The sequence below is a fragment of the Zalophus californianus genome, chromosome 2 (assembly GCF_009762305.2).
Source record: "Zalophus californianus isolate mZalCal1 chromosome 2, mZalCal1.pri.v2, whole genome shotgun sequence".
Lineage (NCBI taxonomy): Eukaryota > Metazoa > Chordata > Mammalia > Carnivora > Otariidae > Zalophus > Zalophus californianus.
Genome location: NC_045596.1, coordinates 34,666,352 through 34,693,016, shown reverse-complemented (window position 1 = coordinate 34,693,016; position 26,665 = coordinate 34,666,352). Strand labels below are relative to the sequence as shown.

The window sequence follows — 26,665 nt, the reverse complement described above, 5'->3', positions numbered from 1 at the left end:
AATGAACATAAAAACCCAAATAGTAATAAGCCTTACAGATCCTTTGACTTTATAATATTAAAAGGCAAAAACCAACCCTCTGGCATATTCATTTAAATAGGGTAAATGTTTACTCACTTCAAAAAAATATTTTACTCCCAGCAATATGCCCATATAAAAGTATAAAAGTTTTCTAAAAGCTGTTCCAATTTTTTTTAAGATTTTTTTTTTTTTAAGTAATCGCTACAGCCAAAGTGGGACTTGAACCTACAACCCCAAGATCAAGAGTCGCATGCTTTACCGACTGAGCCAGCCAGGCGCCCCTCTTCCAGTATTTTTAAAGAATTGTTCTGCTTTTTTTAAAATTGAGGACTGTCCTTGGGAAAGAGAAATATGAAGTTCACATATAAAATATTAATTCAAAATAAGCCCAATAAGACTACAAGCCCCAAAAGGAAATTTAGCTTTTTAGACAAAAGAATAAAAAGAGTATTTCTAAACACTTCATAACATGAACTATATGCTTTGGATATTACTAAAATGAACTGTAAAACATGAATCTGTTGGTTAACTGCATCAAGGACCATTATTTCAGATCAGAGAAACCTGCATATACAACTCTATCTTTTAGGAGTTAAAAAAATACATCCATTTTATTCTGGATCACTGCAAGTTTCAATTCTTTGTCCTGAGAGTTTTTGGTGAAGTCAAATGGCCTGTTACTCTTGAACTCTTGGTCATAAAGGTTGCAGAGGTCCAAGTGTGAAAAATTCAACCAAAAAAATACCATAAACTACTTAGTTGTACAGCATTTTGCTTAGTACAAGTTAAAATTGCCACAGAAAATATCTGCCAATTCTAACCACCTAGAAGGAAAATATATTCCTCTGTGTTGATTTAGTACTTTGGCTATATTGTAAATAATTTGAGGGTTATAAATAACTTATCCACTAGGCTCTAAATCTCACTAAACAAAAAAGTACAGAAGAAAGCACTCAAACAGCCTAGAGATCCACTATGACTTTTTTTTTCCAGCTCCACCTTAGACCACAAAATTACACCATTTCTATTATTTGTGATGAGCTGAGGACAAAAGAAGTGTTCAAATTCACCTTATTCTAAACAATAAGGCAATGAAGCACAATGGAAAGCTGAATTCTAACTGTAAATGTTTTTTTGCAACATAACATTTTCAAATCTGCTTAAATCCAGAGAGATTTTTTATTACACAATTCGATTTTTACATCAATAAAATCTTAGGTATATAACAATACAGATGAAGGAACAAGAATTTAATTTGTATTGAAATAAATATTAGATATACAAAGCACACAGAGTGAAAAAGGGTCACAATAAATTAAAGTGGAGACATCACTTTGTTCAATCACCAAAGAAAGCCCTTGACACTTTCAATTTCACACCATCAAATTTATCATTCTTGCTGATTTAAGCAGAACACAAAACAAATATGGATCCCAGGGCTTACTTTCACAGGTACCAGCATAGATAATTTACTACAGTGATCCAATTTGGAAATCAGTAGGGACCAGTAAATCGCTGCATAAAAGAAAGAGCGAATGAGGTCCTTTTTCCTTAGTGTCAGCAGGCTATGATTATTATGTTTATTAGATTTTCTTGAAAGGACTTCACATTTTCTCAAATATTCAGGAGAAATATATTTCCCCTCTGAGCCCTACATTAGCATTTATGTTCGTTGGTCTTGAATATAGGAGAATGATGAATTTTTCAATTTATTTTATAAATTTATACAGTCTGGATAGTATTGGCCTAAAGAGTATAACTCCCCAACCTGTACAATATTAGATATTAAAAATGGATTCCAGAAAAGTTACTAAGAAATGCTGACATACTATATATACAAATTTTTTAGTTCAATATATCCCATTATATGGAGCACCAGAACTAATGCATTTATAAATCAAGCAGTTTTTTATGACTCTTTCTAATCTTTGTGACCCTTTTACATTTGTTCCAATATAGACACATCACAAATGTTACCTGCCCAAGACTTTGCCCGTTTGGTCTCAACTTACAAATATATATGTAAGCAAAAATTCATGTCAAAAGCAATTGTTCTGCTTCAAAGGTACAAAAGAAAATCTGAATTCGTCATGAACCAAGGAAAAAAATTAGTTTAAAAGGATTGAGCATATCAAAAAGTTAGCTTTAAGAACACTATGAAGGAAAATGTGAAACGACTCTTGAGACTTTCCTTCTCCTTTAATAGGAGTTAATTTTTAGATTCCAGCAAAGGTATCTATCAATTTTTTATCACTTTCCTAAGAAACAGAATCTGCTTTAGATTTTAAAAATACTGTACTTTATCTCATCACATCAACTCCAACTCAATGCAGTTTTCCTATTTGCACTGCACAAGAGCACTCTAGAGTTTATCCCTCACACAGAAAAAAACAGGTTCCTTCTTAGAACCCACCTGAATACCACCTTAGAAGGTACACATGTCCTAGAATAATTACTACCAGGAATCCTTCCAAACTTTTAGCAGTTCCTTTCTTAACCTTAATACCAGATCCAGTTAACACCTTTCCACTCTGAATATTAGAAGAGGGCTGCTCATTAAAACAAACCCTGGAAAAGACTCCTGGATTTATAAACATACACCTTTGGCACACTACCTATTAAACTACATTATCATATAGCCTCTGCAGAATTCTCCTAATCCTAGAGAAATTCCAATGAGGCGTAAAAGAGAAACTAGTTGTCTCTGCAACTCAAACTGAATTTACAAGTCTAGGTATTATTCTTGATACAATAACCAAAAATCTCAATATGCTTTTATATTACCATGAAAAGTCTAAATTTTAAGAGGTTAAACTGGCCTTATCTTGTGTACCTACAAAATGACCATGAAAAAATTTTAAGTACCATTTTTCTACACAGCTGAAAATTAAGGAGAAAGAACAATTTTATAACTGATATATATTTAGGTGATTTAGACACTCTTTATAAAGAAAAAAACAACAACACAGGGCCCATGATCTGAATAATGCCGCACCTAATTGTGGCCTATACTACCATTTGACTAGAAAGTAAACATTAATAGGGTACTCTTCCAGCTTTTCAACATTTCAATATTTTACTACGATTTCAATATAATTGAATACAGAGTAATGTAGTTTCAATATTACTATGTACTCATAGTAAATGCCTACTAAATATTTGTTGAATTTTGAGTAATTACATATTAAAAAAGGTGAAATCAGATCCTTTTATGGCTGACTCCGCACTTTTGGTGGCATTTAACCTTCCAACAGGGCCTGTGACCTGAGGAAAGAGTGCCACCTACTGATCATATCCCGTAACCGTCTGTGGTTACTTTCTCCCTTGAGGTTTCATTACAGAGTCAGATCAAAATTGGTCTAAATTTGGGTGGTAGCTTTGAGGCTAGCAGATCCTAGGGGGATTTGGGCGGGCACGAGTGGGGGAAGAGTTTCAGAATAACTATTTTAATCAAAATAAACTCCTTAGGATTAGGTAAGAGTCTTTAACCACAATCCCTCAACACTAATTTCATTCACTCTGATCTCAAACTTTAAAAAAAAAAGGAAGCCCCTCGGTTCCACTTATCTTACTACATATACACTCATTTTCCTTTTCACATAGAATAATATTCATGTCCTAAACTTACAAACCTAATCAGAATTTTTGATCTTGACTTCTAGAAAGAAAAGGTATTCTGACAGCTTTACAAATCACAGTTATAAAACAGACCTCTTAAGTCTTTCATAAAAACTTCTCGTTTAATATCAGCATGCCTTGGTTTTTCCTGTAACAGAAGTTCCTAAATACCTAACTTTAATTATTTGCTTACTTCCAGGAGCATCTACCTTGGTAAATTTTATTCCAAGAAAATTTAAATACAAATTCTTATTTAAGAAATTTCAGTTTTGGACTGATATTAAATAGAGTTTAAATTCATGAAGAATCAAGTATACAAAAGGAATATAGAATTCTTGTTATAATAAAAGTAGGTTTTATGTTAGGCTTCCTTCCACCTGTCCAAGAGGGTTTAATATCTAAAAGTACTAGAAGAAGAACAGCACTATACCACTTCTAAAGAATTAAATATTCTGGGTGTTAACTTTTTTAAACCTGGAAGTAAAATTAAGTTCAGCTATGCATAGTTTCTCCTACTTCATTCATTCCATATACTGCTACAGTATTTCCTTAATTTTAATTTGACAGATGTACATATTAAACTATAATTCCAGATGCCAAATCAGCTGGTTGTACATATACATATCACGGAATTCTTAGCTACAAGCTCATGCAAACTAAACATCTAGTAATGCTCAAATTGTAAAATTTACTTTTTCATGAGTGGAGGAGTATTTTATTTAAAAATCAAGCCTTCCATTAAAGAACAGTCCAACATGAGCATATCAGAAATATAATCCTATTATGAGATAAAAACCCTCAACTTTTAAAGCACAGGGTATTCTACGTTGTTTTTTTAATATTAAAATTATTTTTGTCAAAACCAACATGAAATTATTTCCTCTAGGGAAATCTTTTTGACCAGTGGTAATTTCCAAACTAAAGAGGAAAAACTCAAAACAGAGACATACTCATAGGTCATTAAAAGACAACCAGTAAAAACAGCTCACAAGAAAATTAACAGAAAAAATGGTGAAATTTGAGTAAATTCTATACTTTAATAGTATTGTTCCAAGGTTAATTTCTTAGTTTTGATAAATGCTGTATAGTTATGTAAGATGTTAATATAAGGGGAAGCTGAGTAAAAGGTATACAAGAACCCTCTGTGCTGTTTTTGCAACTCTTCTATAAATCTAAAATTATCTCAAGATTTTAAAAAATTGTAGAAAAAAAACTAGTAACTTAAAAATAAATATGACTTCAGCTGCCAAAATTTCTTGATATAATTCAAGACTTAATTTTTAAAGACATCATTAGGAATCAATATACTGTTTACTTAACATTATAGTCACTTTATTGCTCTAGAAAATTAGTTCTTAAAACCATCAGATTACATATATAGTGATAATGAGGCTAACCACACACCCACCCACCCAACCCAATCAACTGTATTGCATGAGGCTGCTTTTCTAATTTAGCAGATAAATATTACAAAAAGACAAAAACAGTTGGCTACAGTTGAGCTATCAAGTAGATACCACATTTCCAGATGGGAAAGTTGAACAAAAAGAAAACTGATGTTATTGCCAAGTTACTAATGAATGTATCTGAGAAATCCAATTACATGCAGACGGAAGAAAACTGGTTACAAAAACCATTACATTACTGTGTACTAAAATTTTTGCAGTGTTTTAAACATTCCCAATCATGCAACAGTAATAAAGATCAGAATGAATTTTATAAAGAAGTTGATGGCAGCTCAACAAACAGGATTTAACATATTATACAACTCAAATCACAGCTGCATAATACACCCAAGACTCCCAAATTTACCTACACGTTACAAAATTAAAATGCACACTATTCCCCCCATAATTCCTCTTCCACCCCCATTCCCAATCAATTATCTTACCTATAAACCTTTCCATTTAAACTTTTAAATCAGATTTGATGGGTAAGTATGTATCTACGGGATAATCTTCATTATTATTTCAGAACAGACACCAAGCACAGGCATATGCTCAATCTTCAGTTACATTCCTTTCAAAAGACATCTGAACTGCTGCAACTGTCTATGAAAATTCAAGCCTAAGAAACCGAGAAAATTGGTAGTCAAGAATCTAAGTAATTCTGTAAGCTATGATAATACTAATCATCTATGTGTCCACATTTGTAAAAGGGTTTCCTATTTAAGAAAGGTTACTTAATGGGTGTCTGAAAGAAAGCTGTGTAACTACTAAGGCTTTCTGATGTAAAACAGTTGTGACCCCATATATTGACCCAACCGGGTAACATGCTTACAGCTCAGTCTTTTTAAAAAATATTCAAAGCCACATTAAAAATTTTGGAAGATCACAGCATAAGATGCAAGATGCATGCAGAATTCCTCTTATAATGGTATATCCAAAATATATCCTAACAAAGCAGCAGAAAATCATTTTAATAACAATTTGAAATTGAATACAGTGGGAAATGTTTCTTTTAAAATCATCAACCAAAATTACTGAATGGAAAAAGAATACGGGCTCAAAATATAATGAATTCATGTATGTTAATATTACCATAATGAAATCATGCCAGATATAAATTTAGGGTACCAATTAGGTTGAAAGAAATTTTACAGCTACTTTTACAAGAGAAATAAATGTACTTCATGATAAAGGCACAGCAGCACTTAAAAAAATTTTTGATACATTTATCACAAGATAGAAACTTCCTTAACCATTAACCAGCACAGCACAGTAAAATTTTCTTGGGAACTTTTTTTTAAAAGGCTTGATTTAACATGCCAGGAAAATGGTAATTTTTCCATTGAGATGCATTTACGTAAATTGGGTTGAGGTCAGTTTTACACCTGGAATTAACAACCCCTAGCAGAAGTACCAACTGCTAAAAATGCTTCTTTCTACTACATATAACTTAGCTGGATGTTAAACTACGCAACTGTTGGTGCCAGTCTGCTTATAAAAGCAATACTCTGGAGACAAAGTCTTCTCACAAACAGTGGGCAGGCAGGTTTCATTATTACATGTTCAACAACAATCCTCAGTTCATTAAACAAGGTCCTGCAAGATAAAACAGTTTTCATTCAGACACAAAAGGAAAAAGAATACAAAGCAAATGCTGATGAAGGAATTTCCCACAGTCACTAAAGAATTTAAAGTAAAAGGAATAACGAGAATGCACTGTAGGAAACGCACAAAGTAAAATTCTCAAAATCAACATTTGTGTGTTTTTTTTTTTCGAGGGTGGGGAGTTAGTTCATTTAACAAAAGTATCTAATAAATGGTTATCTCCAAGGGCTGAGATAAGGGGTGATTTATATCTTTATAGTAGAGTCACATCATTTTCACATTTAACTTTAGTAAATTCAACTAGTTCTAAAAAAGAGAACAAGAGAGTCAAAATTATATACTATGGGCAATCCCACTTACTATTCTCAGAGCTTTCCTCATCTATAAAATAGGAATATGTACTTCATGGAGTCAGTCGTAGAGTAATTTAAGTGAGAAAGCATAGAAGATACTCAACAAATGCCATTTTCCAGTTGGATTAGCCCACTGATCAAACCAGCTCTTGTCTACCTTTAGACTAAAGTCCAACTCCTTAACATCTAACGGCTTCTAGAATCTGGTCTTAATCTAATTTTCTGCTCCATTTCCTCTCCCACTCTCTGCCATGACTCCTATATTCCAGTTATTTTGCACATTTGTGCCCAAAACAGGTTTTCGACTTTTACTGTGCTTGCTGTCTCCAAAGGACTCCTTATTACATACTGTACACATCACACACACATTGTATAGGCTAGCAGACACAAAATCATGTATACTGGTTGAACTATAATTTACAAGATATCTGAAAGATCACCAAAAATAATTTTGATCATTCACTTCTGAGTTTTCACACTTTATGTGCTGACTCATCCTGCATAAAGACAATTCCTGTTCTACCTTTCTGTATCCTGTGGGGGGCTTCCTTTATCTTAGTCTTCCCCAAACCCTAAGCTCCTACCTGGTAAATCTTTCAAATTTATCCCCTTTTTATCTTACATGGAATTAGTTCAGGCTCTGGACTACCCTCACAGTCTCCAAAGTGGTCCTCTCTTCCTCTTGCTGAGCCTGTAATGCATCTTCTGGAATATTTCTAAATCAGATCTCATCATGTTCTCAAACCCTCCATATTATGAATTTCAAATGCTCTTCCTATCTTGAAATGAATTCCAAACCCTTTCATGATCTTTATTCCCTGTCTTACCTTCCAGGCACAAATCTTCATTACTTCCCTATATACTTCCTTAACTCCAGCAACATGCATTTTCAGGCACCCATGTGCCAGAACTGACTTCAAAAGACTTGGCTTCTACTACCACCTCCTCAATGAATTCTCAGCTGCCTCCCTCAGTTTCCTGTGCTTTCACAGAACTGTCACCATCACAGCCTTACACCTGTCTAATTCACTCAGCTCTAAGTCTCTAGAAAGCAAGTACTTCAATCCTACATAAATGTGTTATCACCAACACACAATCACTGTCTTCTGAATAAATGACTCTAATGAGTAAAACTAGACAACACCTTGAAAATACTCTAGTCAAACCCCTCAGGCTACAGATGAGGCATGAAGAGGTCAATGGCTTGCCTAAAGTCACAGGGCTAGTTCTTTCATTCCTGGCCATATCCCTGGCATAATCTAGACCAAGTTGCAGAGTTGCTTTGGAGCAGTGCTGACAATATACGGTCAGTGATGATTAAAGTGTCTCTCTGCGCTGTCGAATAGGGTAACCATCAGCCACACATGACTTCTGAGAGCATGAAACTGGTTAATGTGACTCAGGAACTGAGTTTTAAAGTTTATGAATTTTAATTAACTTTTTATTTCAATGGTCAAATGCGGGGCACATGGGTGGCTCAATCAGTTAAGCATCTGACTCTTGATCTCAGCTCAGGTCTTGATCTCAGAGTCGTGAGTTCAAGCCCCATGTTGGGCTATACACTGGGCATGGAGCCTACTTAAAAAAAAAAACAAACAAAAAAAGGTCAAACGTAGCTGGTGGCTGCCATGTAGACAGCACAGCTCTGACCCATCTACACCAGACACCTACAAAGAACTGACACCACTAACTTGAGGGATATCATGATGAGTGAAAACAGTACAAACTGGCAAAATCCCTAACAAAAAAGTGTAGCATACAAAATGTAGTTTTATAGGCTGTTTATCAATATTTATAAGCTCAAATATTTCCCATTACCTTCCCACTGTTTTGTTTTGTGTGCTTACGCAAGATCTTTGAAAGTGCTTATTCGCACATATTTGTGTTACCCGCATCCACTGCTATCCTTCCCTTTTCCATCCCACTGAACACTTCTAAATTTCTCTGTCTGCTAATCTGATTTAAAGGCGTGGGAAAAATGGGAGTAGAGATAAAAAGGGTATAAAGAAGCAGAGAAAAACAAATCTGATGAAAAATGGATAATAGGGCAGGGCACCAGAAGATACTGTCTGAAATGAATACATGAACCAGAAAAAAAAAAAAAGAGGCAAAAACTCATGGAATCAAGTAAAACTGAATTTATTTCTGACTAGGGACTCGTTAAGAACCTATGTCTGAAGTAAGCTCTATTTTAGGAAGTACTGTAAGAAAGATATTGTCTAACAGAGTATAAAAGCCCCTCTAAGGACAATCAGAATCACAGAAAAAGGAAAATAAACTATGTATTAAAAACATAACAGAATCTAAACACTTTTAAAACATTACTTCATTTCACCCCCAGGAGGAGATTTTCTCCTCTACCAATGAAGAAATTAAAATTTAAATATTAACTTGCTTAAAGTTACACTACCTGGCAAATGATGGACCAGCATTCATTTTCAGTTCTTTTTATTTTGCTCGTGAAATTAAGGATCAATGCTAAAACACTCACTGGCTTTCTGACTGACTTATACTGTACAATGAATTTATTTTAAATTTGTAAACAAACTCTATGTTAACAGTATTCTCAGTAACATATCCAAGAAGCTATTAAAAACAGCTATTCATTTCAGTTTTACTCTAACTTCTGAGATCCACATGCATAACTTACTATATCACTGAAGCCTCCATTCCTGAACGTTATAGTAACTCATTAAAATATTTCTGCTTCCTCATTTTTCCACTCCAAACTATTCTGCACAAGGCTATCAGAATATGATCATGTCCAAACCACCATTCTCATACATCTAAAAGATAAATTCCAAACTTATCCTGAAATTCAAGAAATTTTATGATTTGGCTCCAATACACCTTTTTAATCTTAGCTGCAACCACTTACCATTCAGAATCCCTGGTATAGTCAAACAGGTCTATTCAATGTCCCTTAAACACAGCTTACTCCTTCTTGCCTCTGAAGATAGTTCCTACTATCTTCCTATCTAAAACACTTTCACCTATTCTGTCTATTCAAAGGCTTTAATCTTTCTTGAACAAAATAAAATCTCTACTTTGTGAAACTTTCATGGGCTCTTTTTATTTTCTGGCTCAATGATCTCTCCTTCCTGTGGACTACAGTATTGATATGATAAGGCAAACATAACAATGCATCATATATTGGTTTGTGAACACTGTATCCTGAACTATTGTTTCCTTATTATTTGACATACGGTTTTGTTTCTTCAATTAAGAAATTGCCTTGAGTTTGGGACTAATGTCTTAGACATCTTCAATACTATTTTGAGTACTATTTTAGCAGAGATAAAGGTAAATCTGGTCTCAGTTTCTAAAAAGAAATACAACCACCTCCTCAACAACCCTACTAAGGCCTGGAACTTAAATTTACAAAAATATCACTTGCTTCTAAATTCTAACATAAAAGCTACACAACTCTCATAAGTTATAAATGCTGTATTTCACAATACTCTCAACAAATAAAACATTTAAACTAATCACCAGCTTACCGACAATATGGATTTCTTCGAGAGGAATATCGAAGAGTAAGAAATCTATAGTATATAAAAGGCTGGAGCAAACTTCCTTGCCCACTGAAATAAACAAATACAAGGTTAAGAAATATACATGATCAATTCATATGTATACTCTCAAAACTTAAAGCAATTTAATTGGAGAATGTGTGTCTTCATTCATTAAATGGTCATGGTAGGGGCGCCTGGATGCTTAGTCAGTCAAGCGTCCGATTCTTGATTTCGGCTCAGGTCATGATCTCAGGATTGTGAGATGGAGCCCCATGTCCAGCTCAGTGCTGGGCACAGAGCCTGCTTAAGATTTTCTATCTCCCCCTCCCTCTGCCCCTCCCCACCTGCTTGGCGCACATGTGTGCGCTCACTCTCTCTCTAAAAATAAATAAAATAAGAAATGATCATGGTAATACCTATCATGTCTAAATCAAAGTTCTTTTTTCTTTAAGATTTATTTATTTACTTTAGAGAGAGAGAGCAAGGGTACAAGCAGGGGAAGGGGCAGAGAAAGGCGGAGAGAGAGAAGCAGACTCCCCATTGAGCACAGACCCCAACACGGGGCTTTGATCTCATGACTCCGAGATCATAAACTGAGCAGAAATTAAGAGTTGGACACTTAACCAACTAAGCCACCCAGGCACCTCTAAATCGAACTTATTCCAAAAAAGGAAATAAAAGAGTGGCACCTGGCTAGCTCAGTTGGTAGAGCATGCGACTCTTGATCTTGGGGTTTTAAGTTCAAGCCCCAAGCTTACTTAAAAAAAAAAAAATGAAATAAAAGAATTTATATGATTGCTAAGGAGTAAAATGTTATTGCTTAAATTTTTATAAACATACATTCATGTATGTATTACTTTTAAAAAAGTTTAAAAGCTATTAAATGAACGAGAAAATGTATACGGGTGCCTGGGCGGCTCAGTTGGTTAAGCCTCTGACTTCAGCTCAGGTCATGATCTCCGGGTCCTGGGCTTGGTCCCAGGTCACACTCCCTGCTCAGCAGGGAGTCTCCTTGTCCTTCTCCCTCTCCCTCTGCCCCCCACCCCCACTCTGTCTCTCAAATAAATAAAATCTTTCAAAAGAAAGTGTATAAATGCTTCCATAATTACCACTGATAATTGATCATCAAATTTTGAAACTTTTAACATAGTAAATGAAAAGTGGTTCATCTTATATAAACAAACAAAAAAACCAGTAAAATCACACAGGCTCCCTAGTAAATTTGCATAGCTTATTCTACTATTTTGCTTGGTTAAAAAGCACCTTTATAATACCCAAGAGCCATTTACTAGTTATGCAATTCTAAGTCAAGAATTCTTTCCTAGGAAAGATTATCTGGGTTAAGACATTCGCTACCCAAGCACTACAAATTAAATGCATCACTATTTGGATAGTGAGGTAGCAAGGCTAAATATATTATCTTTACTTGATAGAGTTAATATGCAACTACCTAAAATCTTGATTACGAAAACCACAGAGCAACTTTGAAGAATGCAGAGTATAAAATTATACGTATTATGATAACTATATTTTAAAACTTTTTGAAGAAATACGTTAAGAGATGCCAATGTGGTTTTTAAAGTTAATTTTTACCTTTTCTTCTAAATTGTGATTACTTTCATAATAAAGATTTGTGATTACAAACTAATCACTAAACTAAATGTTACATCCACTTTCCCCAATAACTCCTGTGACAAATCTTTAACTCTTCAAATTGAAAAAAAACACATACTACAGAAGATACAGAAAGGAATATTCAATGAAAAACAAATTTTCCATCATCCAAGTTAGCTCCTTCCTCAGAGTTACAGCTCAGTCTCTAATATATCCTTCCAGAAATTCACATGTACAAGTGTATATAATGACTAACACTAATACAGTGCTCACTTTACAATTCACTGAATCCACTTACAACAATTCTAAGACGGAAGGGGCATTATCACATTTCAAAGATGAAGAAACTGACGCAGAAAAAAACATTTCTATGCCCTTAAATACACAAACACACCCCAAAATATAAAAGGGAACACCCTACACAGTTCTTAATAAATTTTTAAACTTATTGTATCTTGAAGATTATCTGCACCATAAATTTACCTCATTCTTTTTACAGCTTCAAGCAATTCATATTATGCATTACTATTATGTAACAAGCCCTCTACTAATGAATAAAGCTACCAAGATCTCATCCTTTTATCTTTTTTTACACTCATGTTCATGTACATATAAGATAAACTCACAGACTTTACCTTCATTTTTAAATACAAAGCTTGAAGCATTACTCAGAAAAATGTAACTTAATGAAGCCTTCTAATATTAGATTGTGCTTCTATCATGGAGGGAACATCTAAGGAATAATGATTTTAAATTATTTTTAATTTTATAGTCTGTGTTATATGCAAGTGACATATTAAAGCATCAACAGCTTTTCCTACTAGGGACTGAATAAAACCTTATAATCTTACTATACTCTTCTAGAATAACAAAGTGATTTTTCTCTATTTAAATATTTCCAGTAAATTCTCATCTCTTACAATAATCTTGAAAATTAACATCAGTTTAAGATTTAAGTTTTTTAAATGTGAAAAATGAATGCTCAAAAGGTTAAGTTAATGATCACATCAACTAGAATCCAGGGCCCTAACATCCAATAAGAAGTCTTTCCATTGTGCCATTCCCAGACTTTATTTAGATTATATTATCTAACTTATGATCCTATGACCTGAACAACATGCAGTGATCCCGGAGTCTCCAGAGAAAAACATTACTTAAAAGAATGGAACGAAGGCATTTATGAGGAAATCTATAAAACTGTTACTAGCTTACAGACTGCTGAAGAGGCAGACATGCAAAAATCTCACTATTAAGCAATGCACACAAAAATGAAATATTTCATAAACAAAGATAAGTTTTTACAAGTTAATGAGATTATGGAAAACAGCTAATACTGACATCTTAAAGGACAATCTGGCATCATCTATTAAATATAAAATGCACTTAGCTTACACTCAGCAAAATCAATTCTGGTCTAGAGAAAACGCAGGCACAAAAGTAGAAGCAGAAAGGTAAAGAGGGGCGCCTGGCTGGCTCAGTTGGAGGAGCATGCAACTCTTGATCTCAGGGTCCTGAGTTTGTGCTCCACACTGGAGGAGAGATGACTTAAAATACACAAAAATTTTAAAAAAAAAGGTAAGAAGATGTTTACTCCATCAATATTTGGAAAAGCAAAACTTTGGAAACAAATGTTTCCCCATCATCAGGGGAACAGGTAGTAAAATGCAGCCTATGAATATGACCAAACACTGTATGGTCATTAAATGGAACAAACCAGAATTGTATCTATCAACATAAATAGGTCATGAAAACATACTGTGGGAGTAAAAAAAAGCAAGATGCAGAGAACTGATGCATTATGGCACTTCTGATGCAAAATTAAAAACTAAAAAAACAACAAAAAACCCCACACCCATGATATTTATTTCCTATGTGTCTGTATATGTATTTTTCAAGTACTACACGCACATACACATAGGAGGAGAGGAGAGAACTGCAACAGCTTAGAGTCAAATGATATTTTAGCTTTTATCTGTAATGTCCTCTTATTGGAAAAACTAAAAAAGCAATAATCCAGGCAGAAATGTAGTTTTATTTTTTTCCTGCTAATCTGAATTATTCATATTTTCCAATTTGGCTCTGAAGCTAGTAATTTTTTTTTCTACAACAAAGAAGATAAACACATTAATAGAGACAGAGAAGAACTTCTGACTTGGTAACCAAAGCTTTTATGCTCCTCCCCTTTCCTTCCTTTTTTTTTTTTTGGTTCAGTTTTAATTTTAATTACCCAGTGCTCATCACAAGTGCACTCCTTCATCTATTTCACCCATTCTCCCACCCATCTCACCAGAAATGTAGTTTTCAAATGTAAATGCAAGAATCTTGATGGGGAGGGTCAGTACTAGCCTGATGTTCTAATTTTTAACAGGACAGCTTTCTTTATTCATGCATTACTTCTATCATTAAGATACAAACAAGGGGCGCCTGGGTGGCTTAGTCCGTCAAGCGTCTGCCTTTGGCTAGGTCATGATCCCAGGGTCCTGAGATGGAGCCCCGAGTCGGGCTCCCTGCTCAGCAAGGAGCCTGCTTCTCCCTCTGCTCCCAGCTCATGCTCTCCTCCCCTGTAGTGCTCTCTCTCGCTATCTCTTTCTCAAATAAATAAAATCTTAAAAAAAAAAGATACAAACAAAACATGGAGATGATAGCAGGCAGCTATTAATACCAGACCATAATATTTTTGAAAAATTTCTAAAAGAAAAATCATCTAAATAGTGGCAGATACACTAGACTAGGCTTCCCAAGATTCTTTCAAAGGCAGCAGTTCTAAAATTAATTTTCAAAATGTTAAATGGTATATCACAAGGAATGATAAATAAGACAAGTTCCTAAGGTTTACCATAACGTCTCAGGTTCTCTATGATAAAATGAAAAATGGTTGCTAGGATAAAGCTAGCTCTGCACATCAGTATCTAACAGGTTTAAGCAGGATAAAATGAGTTAATGTATTTAATATATTCACTTAGTCATCTGCCTCTCAAAACAAATGTATTTTTATTCTTACCTAAAAAGCATAAAAACTGTAGCAGGCATCAAGAATATTTCATTACAAGCAATGAATTTCAGAATATTCTGTTGATTAGAGCTTAATTTATCCAAGATAGATCTCAGCAGAGGTAAACTATTTGAACCCTTTGCCTAAAACATAAGAAAACAAGTATTAGAAATAATGAAGCATTTTTGATTACTCAATTATTTTCTTTCTTTAGATAAATAGCATATCCAACGGGTAATGCAACTAAAAGACAATTATTTTGGAAATAGTAATATAAAAGTTTGCAAAATAATGTAAAATTTAGTGTATTTTCCTGCTTTGTTGTATTTTGTGTATTTGAAAAATAAAAAGACAGCTTAAGTAAGTCATTTTCATGCTTTATTTTTTGTTAAAAAAAAGACTAGATCATTTCACAAAAAAATGGTGATTACTTCTATCTAACCATAACAAAATCGGACTACCTAGTAATACAGTTAAGGTATTTGTGAATCCTTAGCTAAATAAAAGAAATTACAGAGTCCAATTTCTGCTGTGACCAAAGAACTGTAGGGATAAAGAAACAGGCCAATGCAAGGCAAATATTTGGATATTTTAATTCAAATGTCAACGCATATGCAGTCAATCCGCCTGGCACACTTAAGTGAACTAAGAAAATATTTTCGGAAAGTAGCAGTTCTGAACACTAATGTAAAAGAAATTCAGTACACTCTACTTACCCAGTATGTTAAAATTAAACAATGACAGAACAAGAGATCTCTGACAACTTACCAAACCTAAATGATTTTTTAAGAAAAAAAAAAAAGAGATTTCAAACTTCAGAAGTTCTCTGGGAACTGGGGGGTATTCTGCAATACAATCCAATACAATCCTTCACAAAATGTATTTTGTGAAACTTAAATAAAAAATTTCAAACTTAAAACTTTTAAGTCACTAATAATTTATAACAAGTTTGCAGGGATTGAAGGAAATTTTTGAGACAAATACAAAAATGTCTCAGAACTAAATTCAAGCCAACAATCTGCAATCCAGGAGTCAAAAAAACAGCATAGCTCTACTTACATCAAGGACCTTTTTCGTGTATGTGGCGGCATGAAGCAAAGAGAATAACAAGACTGGGAAAATACTCACTGGAGAAAACAATTAAGGAAAATATTTAACATTTATCAAGTACTCTGCAAAACAGGCTATGTATTATGCCCAATATATATCTGAACCAGCATCTGCTAAAAGGACTTCAGTGATGGCTTTTGTTTTGTTTTACTTTGTAAAACCAAATGAAGTTTTATTTTTCTACCTGTAAACAACTTCATTTTCTAAAGCTCACAGTTTTATTAATAGTGAAAGTGTTTTTCTTTTCTATTAGATAATAAAATATTGTAAACATTTGCTAAATTCAACTGAAATCTAGGCCACCTCAAAATATTACAATTTTTAATCCCACAATGGCCATCCTGGCCAGAATAATTTGGCCTTCAAGTATAAAGAGTCTTTGGTCCTGCCTTCCCCATCACAGTTGCTTAGGAAAGAGTCTGGGGTAATGGTTTAAAAGCTATTTCTTCGGTGGTGCCCCAGCTGGCTCAGTCAGTACAGCACAGGACTCCATCTCAGGATGGTACTTGATCTCGAGGCGATAAGGTCAAGCCCCACATTGGGTGTAGAGTTTACGTAAAAAAAAAATAAAAATAAAAACCTTTTAAAAAGTACTTCCCCAATTTTCCTCAACTAAAGATCTTTCATTATTTCTTTCCTACAAGATCCCCATTATTTCAAGATACGGTACCGATCAAGCTTGTACAGTTCATGTGTTTTCAATCGGTACAAATAAAAAGTGTATATATATTTGGGTTTGTGTAGTACAGTTAATTGAGAGTCTCATCAGTTTAATTACAGACACCTATTTGAGTTCAACTGTTTGGCTTTATGTCATGGATAAATATGCAATTTTCATTCAGCTTTTTGAAAAATAAAAATTGCTCAAAAGACCCTATTTACCCCAACTTCTGCCAGGCTGATAACAAGAACAACAAAACTTGTCAAATATTTTCATAAAATGATAGAGACTGTTAGTCCATTATGAATGGCAAAAATACGTGTCCTAAAAGTATTTGCAGTTTCTGGGGTGCCTGGCTGGCTCAGTCAGTAGAGCATGTGACCTGATCTCAACATTGTGAGTGCAAGCCTGATGTTGGGTGTCAAGTTTACTTAAAAAAAAAAAAAAAAAAAGTTTAAATTACCCTCATTTAAAAAAAAAAAGTATGTGCAGTTTCTAAGAAATGAACCATGATATTTTTCTACACTACCTGAAAGCTTTGGCGTGATGGGAAATGGTGATTACTGTAACACAAGGAGTTCCAAATTCATAACCACCATAACTCATTAGGATCCAAAAATGCCTAATTCCAACTGGCAAGCAAGACAGTGACCTATACCCGAGGATTAGGAAAACCCTACCTCTCCAATATAGTTCTCCAAATTGGCATCCTGACCAATTTTTCCCTGACACAAGAATTAAGTAAAATGCCAATTTCCTCAGCAGAGACCATGTATAGTTTCACATTTTTTAATCCATCATAGATCCCTCCGGAACGATGAAAGCTACAAGCCTCTCCTCTCCAAGGCCACTGTAAAATTCTGTTGCTTCTTAAGGAGTTAAACTTTTGACACAAACCCTAACTTGAAGCCTGATTCAGTAGAAGCAATGCAGGTAATGAAAACAGAACCCTGAAAGGACAATCAAGATATCTGGGTTCCAATCAGGGCTCCGACACTGACTTCATCTCCTAGGCTAAGTTTCATCAAAGCTACAGATTTCTCTCCCTCTCCCCCGCTCATTTCCCCCTCCCTCTCAAATAAATAAATCTTTAAAAAAAAGGGGGGGGTGCCTGGGTGGCTCAGTCAGTTAAGCATCCAACTCTTGAGTTCGGCTCAGGTCATGATCTTGGGTCATGGGTTGGAGCCCTGAGTCTGTCTCTGTGCTCAGCCGGCCTCCACGCTCCTCCAGCAGGGAGTCTGCTGGAGATTCTCCCTCTCCCCGCCCCCCACCTCCTGTACGTGCGTGCTTGCTCTCTCTCTCAAATATTTTTTAAAAAGCTACAGATTTCTGAGTTTTTTTACAGCTAACATTCTATAGTTCACAAATCCTTGATAAGAGATTCATAATTTTAGCTTTCAATGTCACCTTTAAACTATTCAGAAAATGTAAAGGGTGTAAGTACCTATCACTGTCAGACAAGGACAGCATCACCTTTTTAAAAACAAAGATCAGAACACAACTTGGTAATGACTTTGGGCTCACCTTTATTTACTAACCTAATACCCAACTACTTTAAGAATCAGATTAGTATTTATTGCCAGTTACTAGTTTAGGCTATTCCTATTGCTCACTACTCCCCAACCTCCACCCCAAAGAGGAATTTAAGGAACATGAAATCCTTAATCTTCAACATTCCCAGAGAGAGGGGCTAGCAAACAACCAATTGCATAGAAAAGGCAGAGAGGTTGTCTTAACTGGTCATGAGCCCCATTTGGCGTCAACTCAGGATTCACTCAACAAAACTTAGTGACCACCTGCTGTGTGGACTGGCTTTGTCCACGTACAGAGAGAACTATTTCAAAACTATACTTAAGTGTTACTCATACATTAACTGTAAATTAGGTAGACCTTTTAAGTCAGATAGACCTTGGGGCACCTGGGTGGCTCAGTCGTTAAGCGTCTGCCTTCGGCTCAGGTCATGATCCCAGGGTCCTGGGATCGAGCCCTGCATCAGGCTCCCTGCTGTGCAGGAAGCCTGCTTCTCCTTCTCCCACTCCCCCTGCTTGTATTCTCTCTGTCAAATAAATTTAAAAAAAAAAAAAATCTTTAAAAAAAAAGTCAGATAGACCTTGTTAGCATTACTATGTGCTTGCCCATGTGATGTCAGGCAAGTTATCTGAAACTCTTTGAGCCTCAATGGCCTTATCAATGTGATGCTCTGGGCACCTGGGTGGCTCAGTTGGTTAAGTCTCTGCCTTCAGCTCAGGTCATGATCTCAGGGCCCTAGGATCAAGGAACCCCACATTGGACTACCTGCTCAGTGGGAAGTCTGCTTCTCTCTCTCCCTCTGCCCCCCACAATGGTGCTCTAATAAATAAATAAAATCTTAAAAAAATATATAATGCTCAGTATGATTTTTTTCAGTATTGCAAGGATTAAATATGCCAAGTTTGTATGCGCTGACAAAATACTCAAAAAATTTCAGTTAGCTATTCTCTTTTCCTTAAGACTTTTTAAAAATCTATTTAAAATTTGATACTTCACGAACATACAAAGTATTATCTAAATAGGTAATATTTAGCCCTAGAAACATATTTTATTGTGTTTTGCATTAGGTATAGTTATGTAGACACATGCACTATTTATGATTATTATCAGAAACATTTAAGAACTCTTAAGAGCAGCACTTAAAGCACAAAATACTTTGTGGAGGACAGAGGGACAACAGTGGGGACAGAACTATTAAAATGACTGCAAGGTGACTGTTCCTGGGTATGGTCTGTGTTCCTTTCTGGTCTACGTTACTTTTAGGCTCTCTCTTTGCTCAGAGGACCCCTTTCAGTATTTCTTGTAGGGCTGGTTTCGTGTTTGCAAATTCCTTTAGTTTTTGTTTGTCCTGGAAGCTTTTTCTCTCTCCTTCTATTTGCAATGACAGCCTAGCTGGATACAGTATTCTTGGCTACATAGTTTTTTCATATAGTGCTCTAAAAAAAAAAAAAACAACAAAGATTGTGAGACGCCAGTCACTCTTTGGCCTCACAATGCACATTAGCCCATCAAAGTCCTGTAGTAAAGAAACCTACTAAAAACTGTTTAATCCAGTGCTTCCCAAACATACTCAACTGCAGCTCTCCCCCCCAACCCTCCCCAGCCTTTTGAGAAAACCTATTATTATCCAACACACTTTTGAAATGTATAAACATACAATTCCAAATGAGTTATTTCATTCTCCTTAGCTCCAAAGATTATCCGTGTGTCCTTATTTTCTACTCTATCCACAGTAAATACTAAATTTTTATTGCATTTATTAATTATCCAATCTTCTGCTTAAATAAGTTATTTCTTGAATTTCCATTTGTTTCTAGCTCACTAGGAGTTGAAAGAGCTGAGGATTTCTTTTTTTTAAAGACATATGGACAATTGCCCAAAGATGTGAATTAAATGAAAAACAAGTGTAAATACTAAAGTAAGTCCTCCATAGTCCCGTGCTTGGAATCTGAAGTTTAAAATATCCATCGCTAGGGCGCCTGGGTGGCTCAGTTGGTTAAGCGACTGCCTTCGGGTCAGGTCATGATCCTGGAGTCCCGGGATCGAGTCCCACATCGGGCTCCCTGCTCAGCGGGGAGTCTGCTTCTCCCTCTGACCCTCTTCCCTCTTGTGCTATCTCTCATTCTCTCTCTCTAATAAATAAATAAAATCTTTAAAAAAATAAAAAATAAAATAAAATAAAATATCCATCGCTAATAGAGAAGTTTACAAGAGGCAAGAACAAAGATACAAAATTTAAAATTCCCATGTCAGCTCTTCAAATTTAGATTTCACATTTTAGAGTCAGAAATTCTTACACTAAATGTAGCTTCATTCAAATTAAGTGTCAACAAACCAACCAACCCAGGTTCACAGAAACCCTCACTGCTGAACCGTTTCTATTGCAAAAAATAATCCAAAGAGATCTATACACTCGGTAGGTGACGCCTTTGTCAAAAAGGCACAGAAAGGATACTTGTAACAGGGTAGGAATTGACAAAGATGAGTGAGTAGAGCAGGTAGTGGCAGCTGTCTTCTAATAAAGCCTGGGCCAGGAATGCTCTGCTTAACTGGAAATGTGGTAATCTTTGGTGCAGCCTCAGAGCACTGGTAAGAGCATTTGCCAGTAAAGCACGCTGGTAAAAGCTTGCAGCTTCATGCAACCTGCAAATTACCAGAGGAGAGGTTATCATGGGACATAACTACCGTGTCTCTTCCTCCTTTGTGGATTGCATCATAATTGCACAACACCTAAATCTCTCACTTGTCCATAGAAAAAAATTACTTGAACCTATTATACCTTCTTAGAAGCATCACTTCATATGTATACCCAACTGAATTTTATAAAGGAGTCCTCCTCCTTTTAAGTTAAAAAATCAAAAATGAAAAAGATATGAACTCCTCTCATCCCCACACACCCATTTTCTTTCTGATTTTCAACGTGATGTCAGCTTTCATAAAGCACATGACATAAAATATTCCTCCAGTTGGTACTATAACTGAATTATTAGCACCTAAAGCATGAGACCTGTGCTTTATCTGTCCCAGAACCTCTTGCAATTTAACAAGTCTTGCAAATAAAAGGTAGTCCAGAAAAACCAACCAAACAACTGAATATCAAAGGCAGAAAATCTGTGTAATACATACCCAAGAACAGGCAGGACAAACAAAGCAGAGCAGTAAACTGTGAACAAACGAGAAAGCCACATTGCCGTGTCCAGTTTATTGGTCATCATGAATTGCTAAATTTAAAAAGAAAAATACTGTAGTAAACTAAGCCTGCAAATTATCTTTCCAAGGATGAAGATCACATCGTCTTATTCCTATTAAAAATGTTTTAACAACCCTGTAGCAATTATTTGAGATCATTAAATGAAAACTCCTAAGGCAAATGTTTAACCTATATGCTCAGCAACACCTCCAAACACCTTATAGTTTTGATGCAGAAAGCAGCGGAAGTACTTAAATAGAAAAATACCAGTTGATATTTAAAAAAATAAAGACTAATTAAGAAAGAAACCTTTGAACAGAAATTTAACTACAATTATCTGTATTCCTTCAACACTCGTAATACCGGCTTCATCTATTTTAAAAGAATGTTAAATAAGAACTAATTGCTCTCAAGAGAACCATAATGCCTATTCTTAGAAATCTCAAATTCAAATAGGTAGGCTTCAGATCTGAGTAAAAAGGCATTACATAAAGCCAGTTTGCATTGAATAAACCTTACAAAGCAGAAATGTAAAACCATGGTAATAGTCACTCACTACATTATAATTTGCTTACATATACACAAGGGCCTGACATACACTCTAAGTGTTCAAAATATGGCTGTGAAATGTTAAATAGCACCTGCCTCTCCAATTTTATGACTTTCTTCATCCCCTTGGAAGCTTTCCCATTCATCTTACTCTATTTCATTGGCCCTAAAGTAAACTCCCATATCCCACTTTATTCTCCTTGTTTTCTCATTCTATCTTTGCCCTTGCTGCGTTTGCCAAAGATGGATCCATTATCACCAATAGAATCACTTAAAATCTGTTTTCTCATTCAAAATGTATCGTCTTCAAATCCTAAAGTGGCTTTTACATTTTCTGACAGAATCTATGTTAATAATTTTTACATCAAAGTCAAATACAAACACACATGGACATATAAACTTCTATAAAGAAGTTTCACAAAACAGTATCTTCCCCATGTATAACGGATTTTGGTATTTTGTACTCTCTTTAATGTTTAGAAATAGTGTTTTCACTAAATGGATTTCAAAACTCACTAATGAATCTTAATGTGGAGTCTAAAACACTTCTCTAAGCAATCTAACTTAATTATCTTTTGAAAGATATAAAAACTGGGCGCCTGGGTGGCTCAGTCGGTTAAGCGTCTGCCTTCTGCTCAGGTCATGATCCCAGGATCCTGGGATCGGGTCCCACATAGGGCTCCCTGTTCAGCGAGGAGTCTGCTTGTCCCTATCCCTCTCCCTCTGCCCCTCCCCCCGCTCATGCTCTGTCCCTGTGTCTCAAATAAATAAATAAATCTTTAATTAAGAAAAAAAAAAAGAGGGGCGCCTGGGTGGCTCAGTTGTCAGGCGTCTGCCTTCAGCTCAGGTCATGATCCCAGGGTCCTGGGATCGAGCCCCGCATCAGGCTCCCTGCTCAGCGGGAGGCCTGCTTCTCCCTCTCCCACACCCCCTGCTTGTGTTCCCTCTCTCGCTGTGTCTGTCAAATAAATAAATAAAATCTTTTAAAAAAAAAGAAAGATATGAAAAACTTTTGGAAAAAAAATACAAGTACATTTTAAAATCCAAAGATGTTTCACAGCATGTCTTTTTAACAATATGCGGGTAATTTCAGAAATATGCCTGGTTTATTGTATCTAAACCTACTATACTGTGACTCCTCTAAATTTAAATGATCGCCCATAGTCAAGTGGAAGAATGAATTTGGCTTACTGTACTCAGACTCTCTACAAATATTCAGACTTTACACCATAGTCTGAAATTTAATTTTAGAACATGTTTAAAATTTAAGCTTAGGTGCACTGGCTCAGTCAACGGAGCATGCAACTCTTGATCTCGGGGTTGTGTATTCAAGCCCTACATCGGGTATAAAGATTGCTTAAAAATAAAATCTTTTTGGGGTGCCTGGGTGGTGCAGTGGGTTAAGCCTCCAACTCTTAGTTTTGGCTCAGGTCACGATCTCAGGGTGGTGAGGTCAAGCCTCAAGTTGGGCTCTGATTTCAGCAGAGTCTGCTTAAGTTTCTCTCCCTGCCCCCCTCCCCACTGTGCACGTGCTCTCCCTCTCTAAAATAAATAAATCTTTAAAAAATAAATAAAACAAAATATTTTTAAAAATAAAATACAATGAAATCTATTTGGTTAGCGTGTTTATTTTGTAATAAATCACTGATCTATTCATTTCATTTTGTACACTTTTATGTATCTGCATTTTAGTATACAATAAAAAAAGGTTTAAAGAAAAGGTTTAAAAAAAAGTGTATTGGTTTACACTTTAAGAGTCAACAATCCAGCCATGTTATAAATAGTTTGGGCAAAAAACATCAATGAAACTTTAGATGAAAACCTAATGAGGTGAAAAACTATTCATACAGTCTCAAAGCATCATGCCACAGAATACTTTTTAATTACAAAAGAAAAATGGTATCTTTACAATGGAGAGTCTGCTGGATACCACCTGAACCAAATAATCAAACTTCTCTCCAATGATGACATAAATTAACATAAAATGTTTCCTGAAACATGTAACACACTGAAAATGACAGAATATCACTTATGTAATATTCCTGACAAAATGTTTAACTTGAATCTAGTCATGAGGGGAAAAAAACAGGCAACTTCAATTTGAGAAGCAAAACAAGTCTGAATTCTTGACAGTCAAAAATGGCACCAGGAAGGTAAAGGGAACTATTCTAGACTAAAGATTCTAAAGACCAGTAAAAGCAATGCATGTTTGGATTAAATCCTGGATAAGGAGAAAGCAGCTTTAACAGACAACGGAGGAAATTTGAATATGGATTCTAAATCAGGTAATAACATGTATCAATGTTAAATTTTTCAAATTTAATTGCAAAAATTGCAGCAATAACTGCATTGTGGTATTGTAGAATACTTAAGTATTTTATGAATTAGCCATCATTGTGTATGCAAATAATTCTCAAAGCGTTCAACAAAATGAAGAAAAAAGAAAACTGTCTATGAATGGAAATGTTGTAAAATGTTTAAAGGGGAAAAAAGTGACATGCTCAATTCACATATTCATAGTGTTTAAGATTACAGAGCAATAACGCTTTCGGTACAAATAACTAGTAAGCAGATCTGCATGTTAAGAATAAAATATTTACAGAAGCCTAGTTATCTCTTCGTAAAGAAGGAGAAAATGATGATAAGAAAAAAAAAAAGAAGACTGCTCTTCCCCCACTGCATAATTTCCATATAATGGCATAAAACGGGCAGAGGCGTTCTCTGCTAGCATGGGTGTGCGGAACAAGGCCTGTGTCACGGCACCACCTCAGCTGGCATCTTCAACTTTGGAACCTAAGACAATTAGAAACGGGGGGCGGGGGGGGCGGGGGGACGGGTAAGAAGGCCGGATTTCCTTGGCATACAGCTGAGAGCCACCTGCTCCAGCCCGGCCCACCGTGGCTTAAGAAACAGAAAACTTGTAGCTTCCTCTACATCTCTGCTCAAGACCTCTCCTCTCTATGCTACCCCCCACCTCAATCACTAATCCCAGTCCCTTTAAGCACTGAGGTGGAACGTCTCCGAACAGACTTGGAGACACTTCCCGCTCCTTCCTAACTCTAGTAAATCAAGCCAGAAGACCCTGCTCGCTCACTTACCACTGCGCCCGCCCCTTGGGGGCCGTTAGGGGCCGTATCCGCCATGGGAGACCCACACACCCGTCTGGGACGCTGCAATCGGGAAGGAAAGAAAGGGAATGTCAGCACGGGCCACGAATCCGGTAACCGGTCTCCTTGCCCCGTGCCACAAGCCCGCCGCACCCTACAGGAACTCCGAATCTCAACAGAAAAGTCTCGCCCGCTCCAGAGCAGCAAATCGCCTTGAGAACACCCGAAGTGGCCGGGAAATACCTGTACGACACCACCAAGTGCAAAACCGGGTTTCTAGAAAAACCGGAGAGAGGCGGAGCTTCGGGGCAAGACCCAACAAGGCCGATCTAACGCCGCCGCCGGGCGCAGGTTATTGCCAAACCCGGAAGTGCTCCTTTCACTTCCGTGGGGAAGGGGCGGTGACGAAGAGGGGAAACCGATAGCCGAGCCTTGAGGCATGACGGGAAGTGTAGTTTTTCTTGTTTCAGTTTCACCTGTCCTGCACTCTGGCTGTGTAAGTTAAGAAGAGAGGCTGGCAAAGCAATTTTTCCCTCTTCTCCAGCTCCCAGGTGGTCCTCCCTGTCAATGTCCAAGCCGTAAAATGTCTACTCGTTAAGCCTCAGAAATGTTTTCTTTGCTATTTTTCTCCAGGGGCTCCATAAGCCCTGTGGTTCTACTTACAAAATTAAGTATTCTGGGTGGCTCAGTTGATTAAGCGTCTGCCTTAGGATCAGTTCATGATCCCAGGGTCCTGGGATGGAGCTCCATGTGGGGCTCCCTGCTTAGCAGGCAGCTTGCTTCTCCCTCTGCCTCTAGCCCTTCTCCTGCTCATGCTCTTGCGCGCTCTCTCTCTCTCTCTCAAATAAATAAATAAAATCTTTTTTAAAAAAAATTAATTCTTCCAACAAGCACTTAATGAGACCTGCTATCTGACAGGCTCCATGTTTGGCATGGAGGATAAAAAGAATGAATATGACACAGATTGTGGGAAAGAAAGACAAGTAAACCAATACCACAGCACAGCACTTGTGTGATATGGGCAAGAGGCCAAGTTAATCACAGAGAGCACAGAGGAGGGGACCTAAATCAGAAAGGATCTGGGAAGGTTTCCTCGAAAAGGAAATTCTGGCTCTAAATTTTGAAGGACAAGGAGAAGTTTGCTAAACAGAGGAGGGAATTCCAGATACAGCAACAGAAAGTTCATGAAGCAATAGAACAGAGTAAAGGAACTAGCTGAGTATGACCAGAATGAAGGGATGTGTGTGTTGGGGGTAGAGATGGGACTGGGAGAAGTGGGTTGAAAAAATTTGAGATAGAGAGGCAGGGAGACATGTTAAGGAGGAGATCTGAACTTGACCTTGAGATCCAGG

At 36.2% G+C, this 26,665-nt stretch overlaps 1 protein-coding gene across 2 annotated transcripts; it reads right to left on the bottom strand.

Annotated features, from left to right (window-relative positions):
- Positions 1-1,181: 1,181 nt before the first annotated feature.
- On the bottom strand, positions 1,182-25,696 carry TMEM33 (transmembrane protein 33). 2 transcript variants are annotated; one of them, XM_027598811.2, is made up of 9 exons: positions 25,557-25,696; positions 25,305-25,376; positions 21,594-21,688; positions 20,923-21,110; positions 16,226-16,293; positions 15,176-15,309; positions 10,546-10,629; positions 6,563-6,683; positions 1,182-5,706 (listed from the first exon to the last, which is right to left on the bottom strand). In XM_027598811.2, exons 2-9 carry the CDS (start codon positions 25,347-25,349, stop codon positions 5,701-5,703), a joined length of 741 nt encoding a protein of 246 aa, XP_027454612.1. In that variant the 5' UTR covers positions 25,350-25,376; positions 25,557-25,696; the 3' UTR covers positions 1,182-5,700. The 2 variants fall into 2 exon arrangements, with proteins under 2 accessions (XP_027454612.1, XP_027454611.1); XM_027598810.2 differs by having other exon boundaries at positions 1,182-6,683.
- Between the last annotated feature and the right edge of the window lie 969 nt (positions 25,697-26,665).

Coding starts and splice junctions, on each gene's coding strand:
- TMEM33 (XM_027598810.2), bottom strand. CDS start 25,349: ATGGCGGATACGGCCCCTAACGGCCCCCAAGGGGCGGGCGCAGTG. Junction 21,689..25,304: donor CCCAAGGGGCGGGCGCAGTG/GTAAGTGAGCGA, acceptor TTTTAAATTTAG/CAATTCATGATGACCAATAA. Junction 15,310..16,225: donor ACACGAAAAAGGTCCTTGAT/GTAAGTAGAGCT, acceptor CTTATGTTTTAG/GCAAAGGGTTCAAATAGTTT.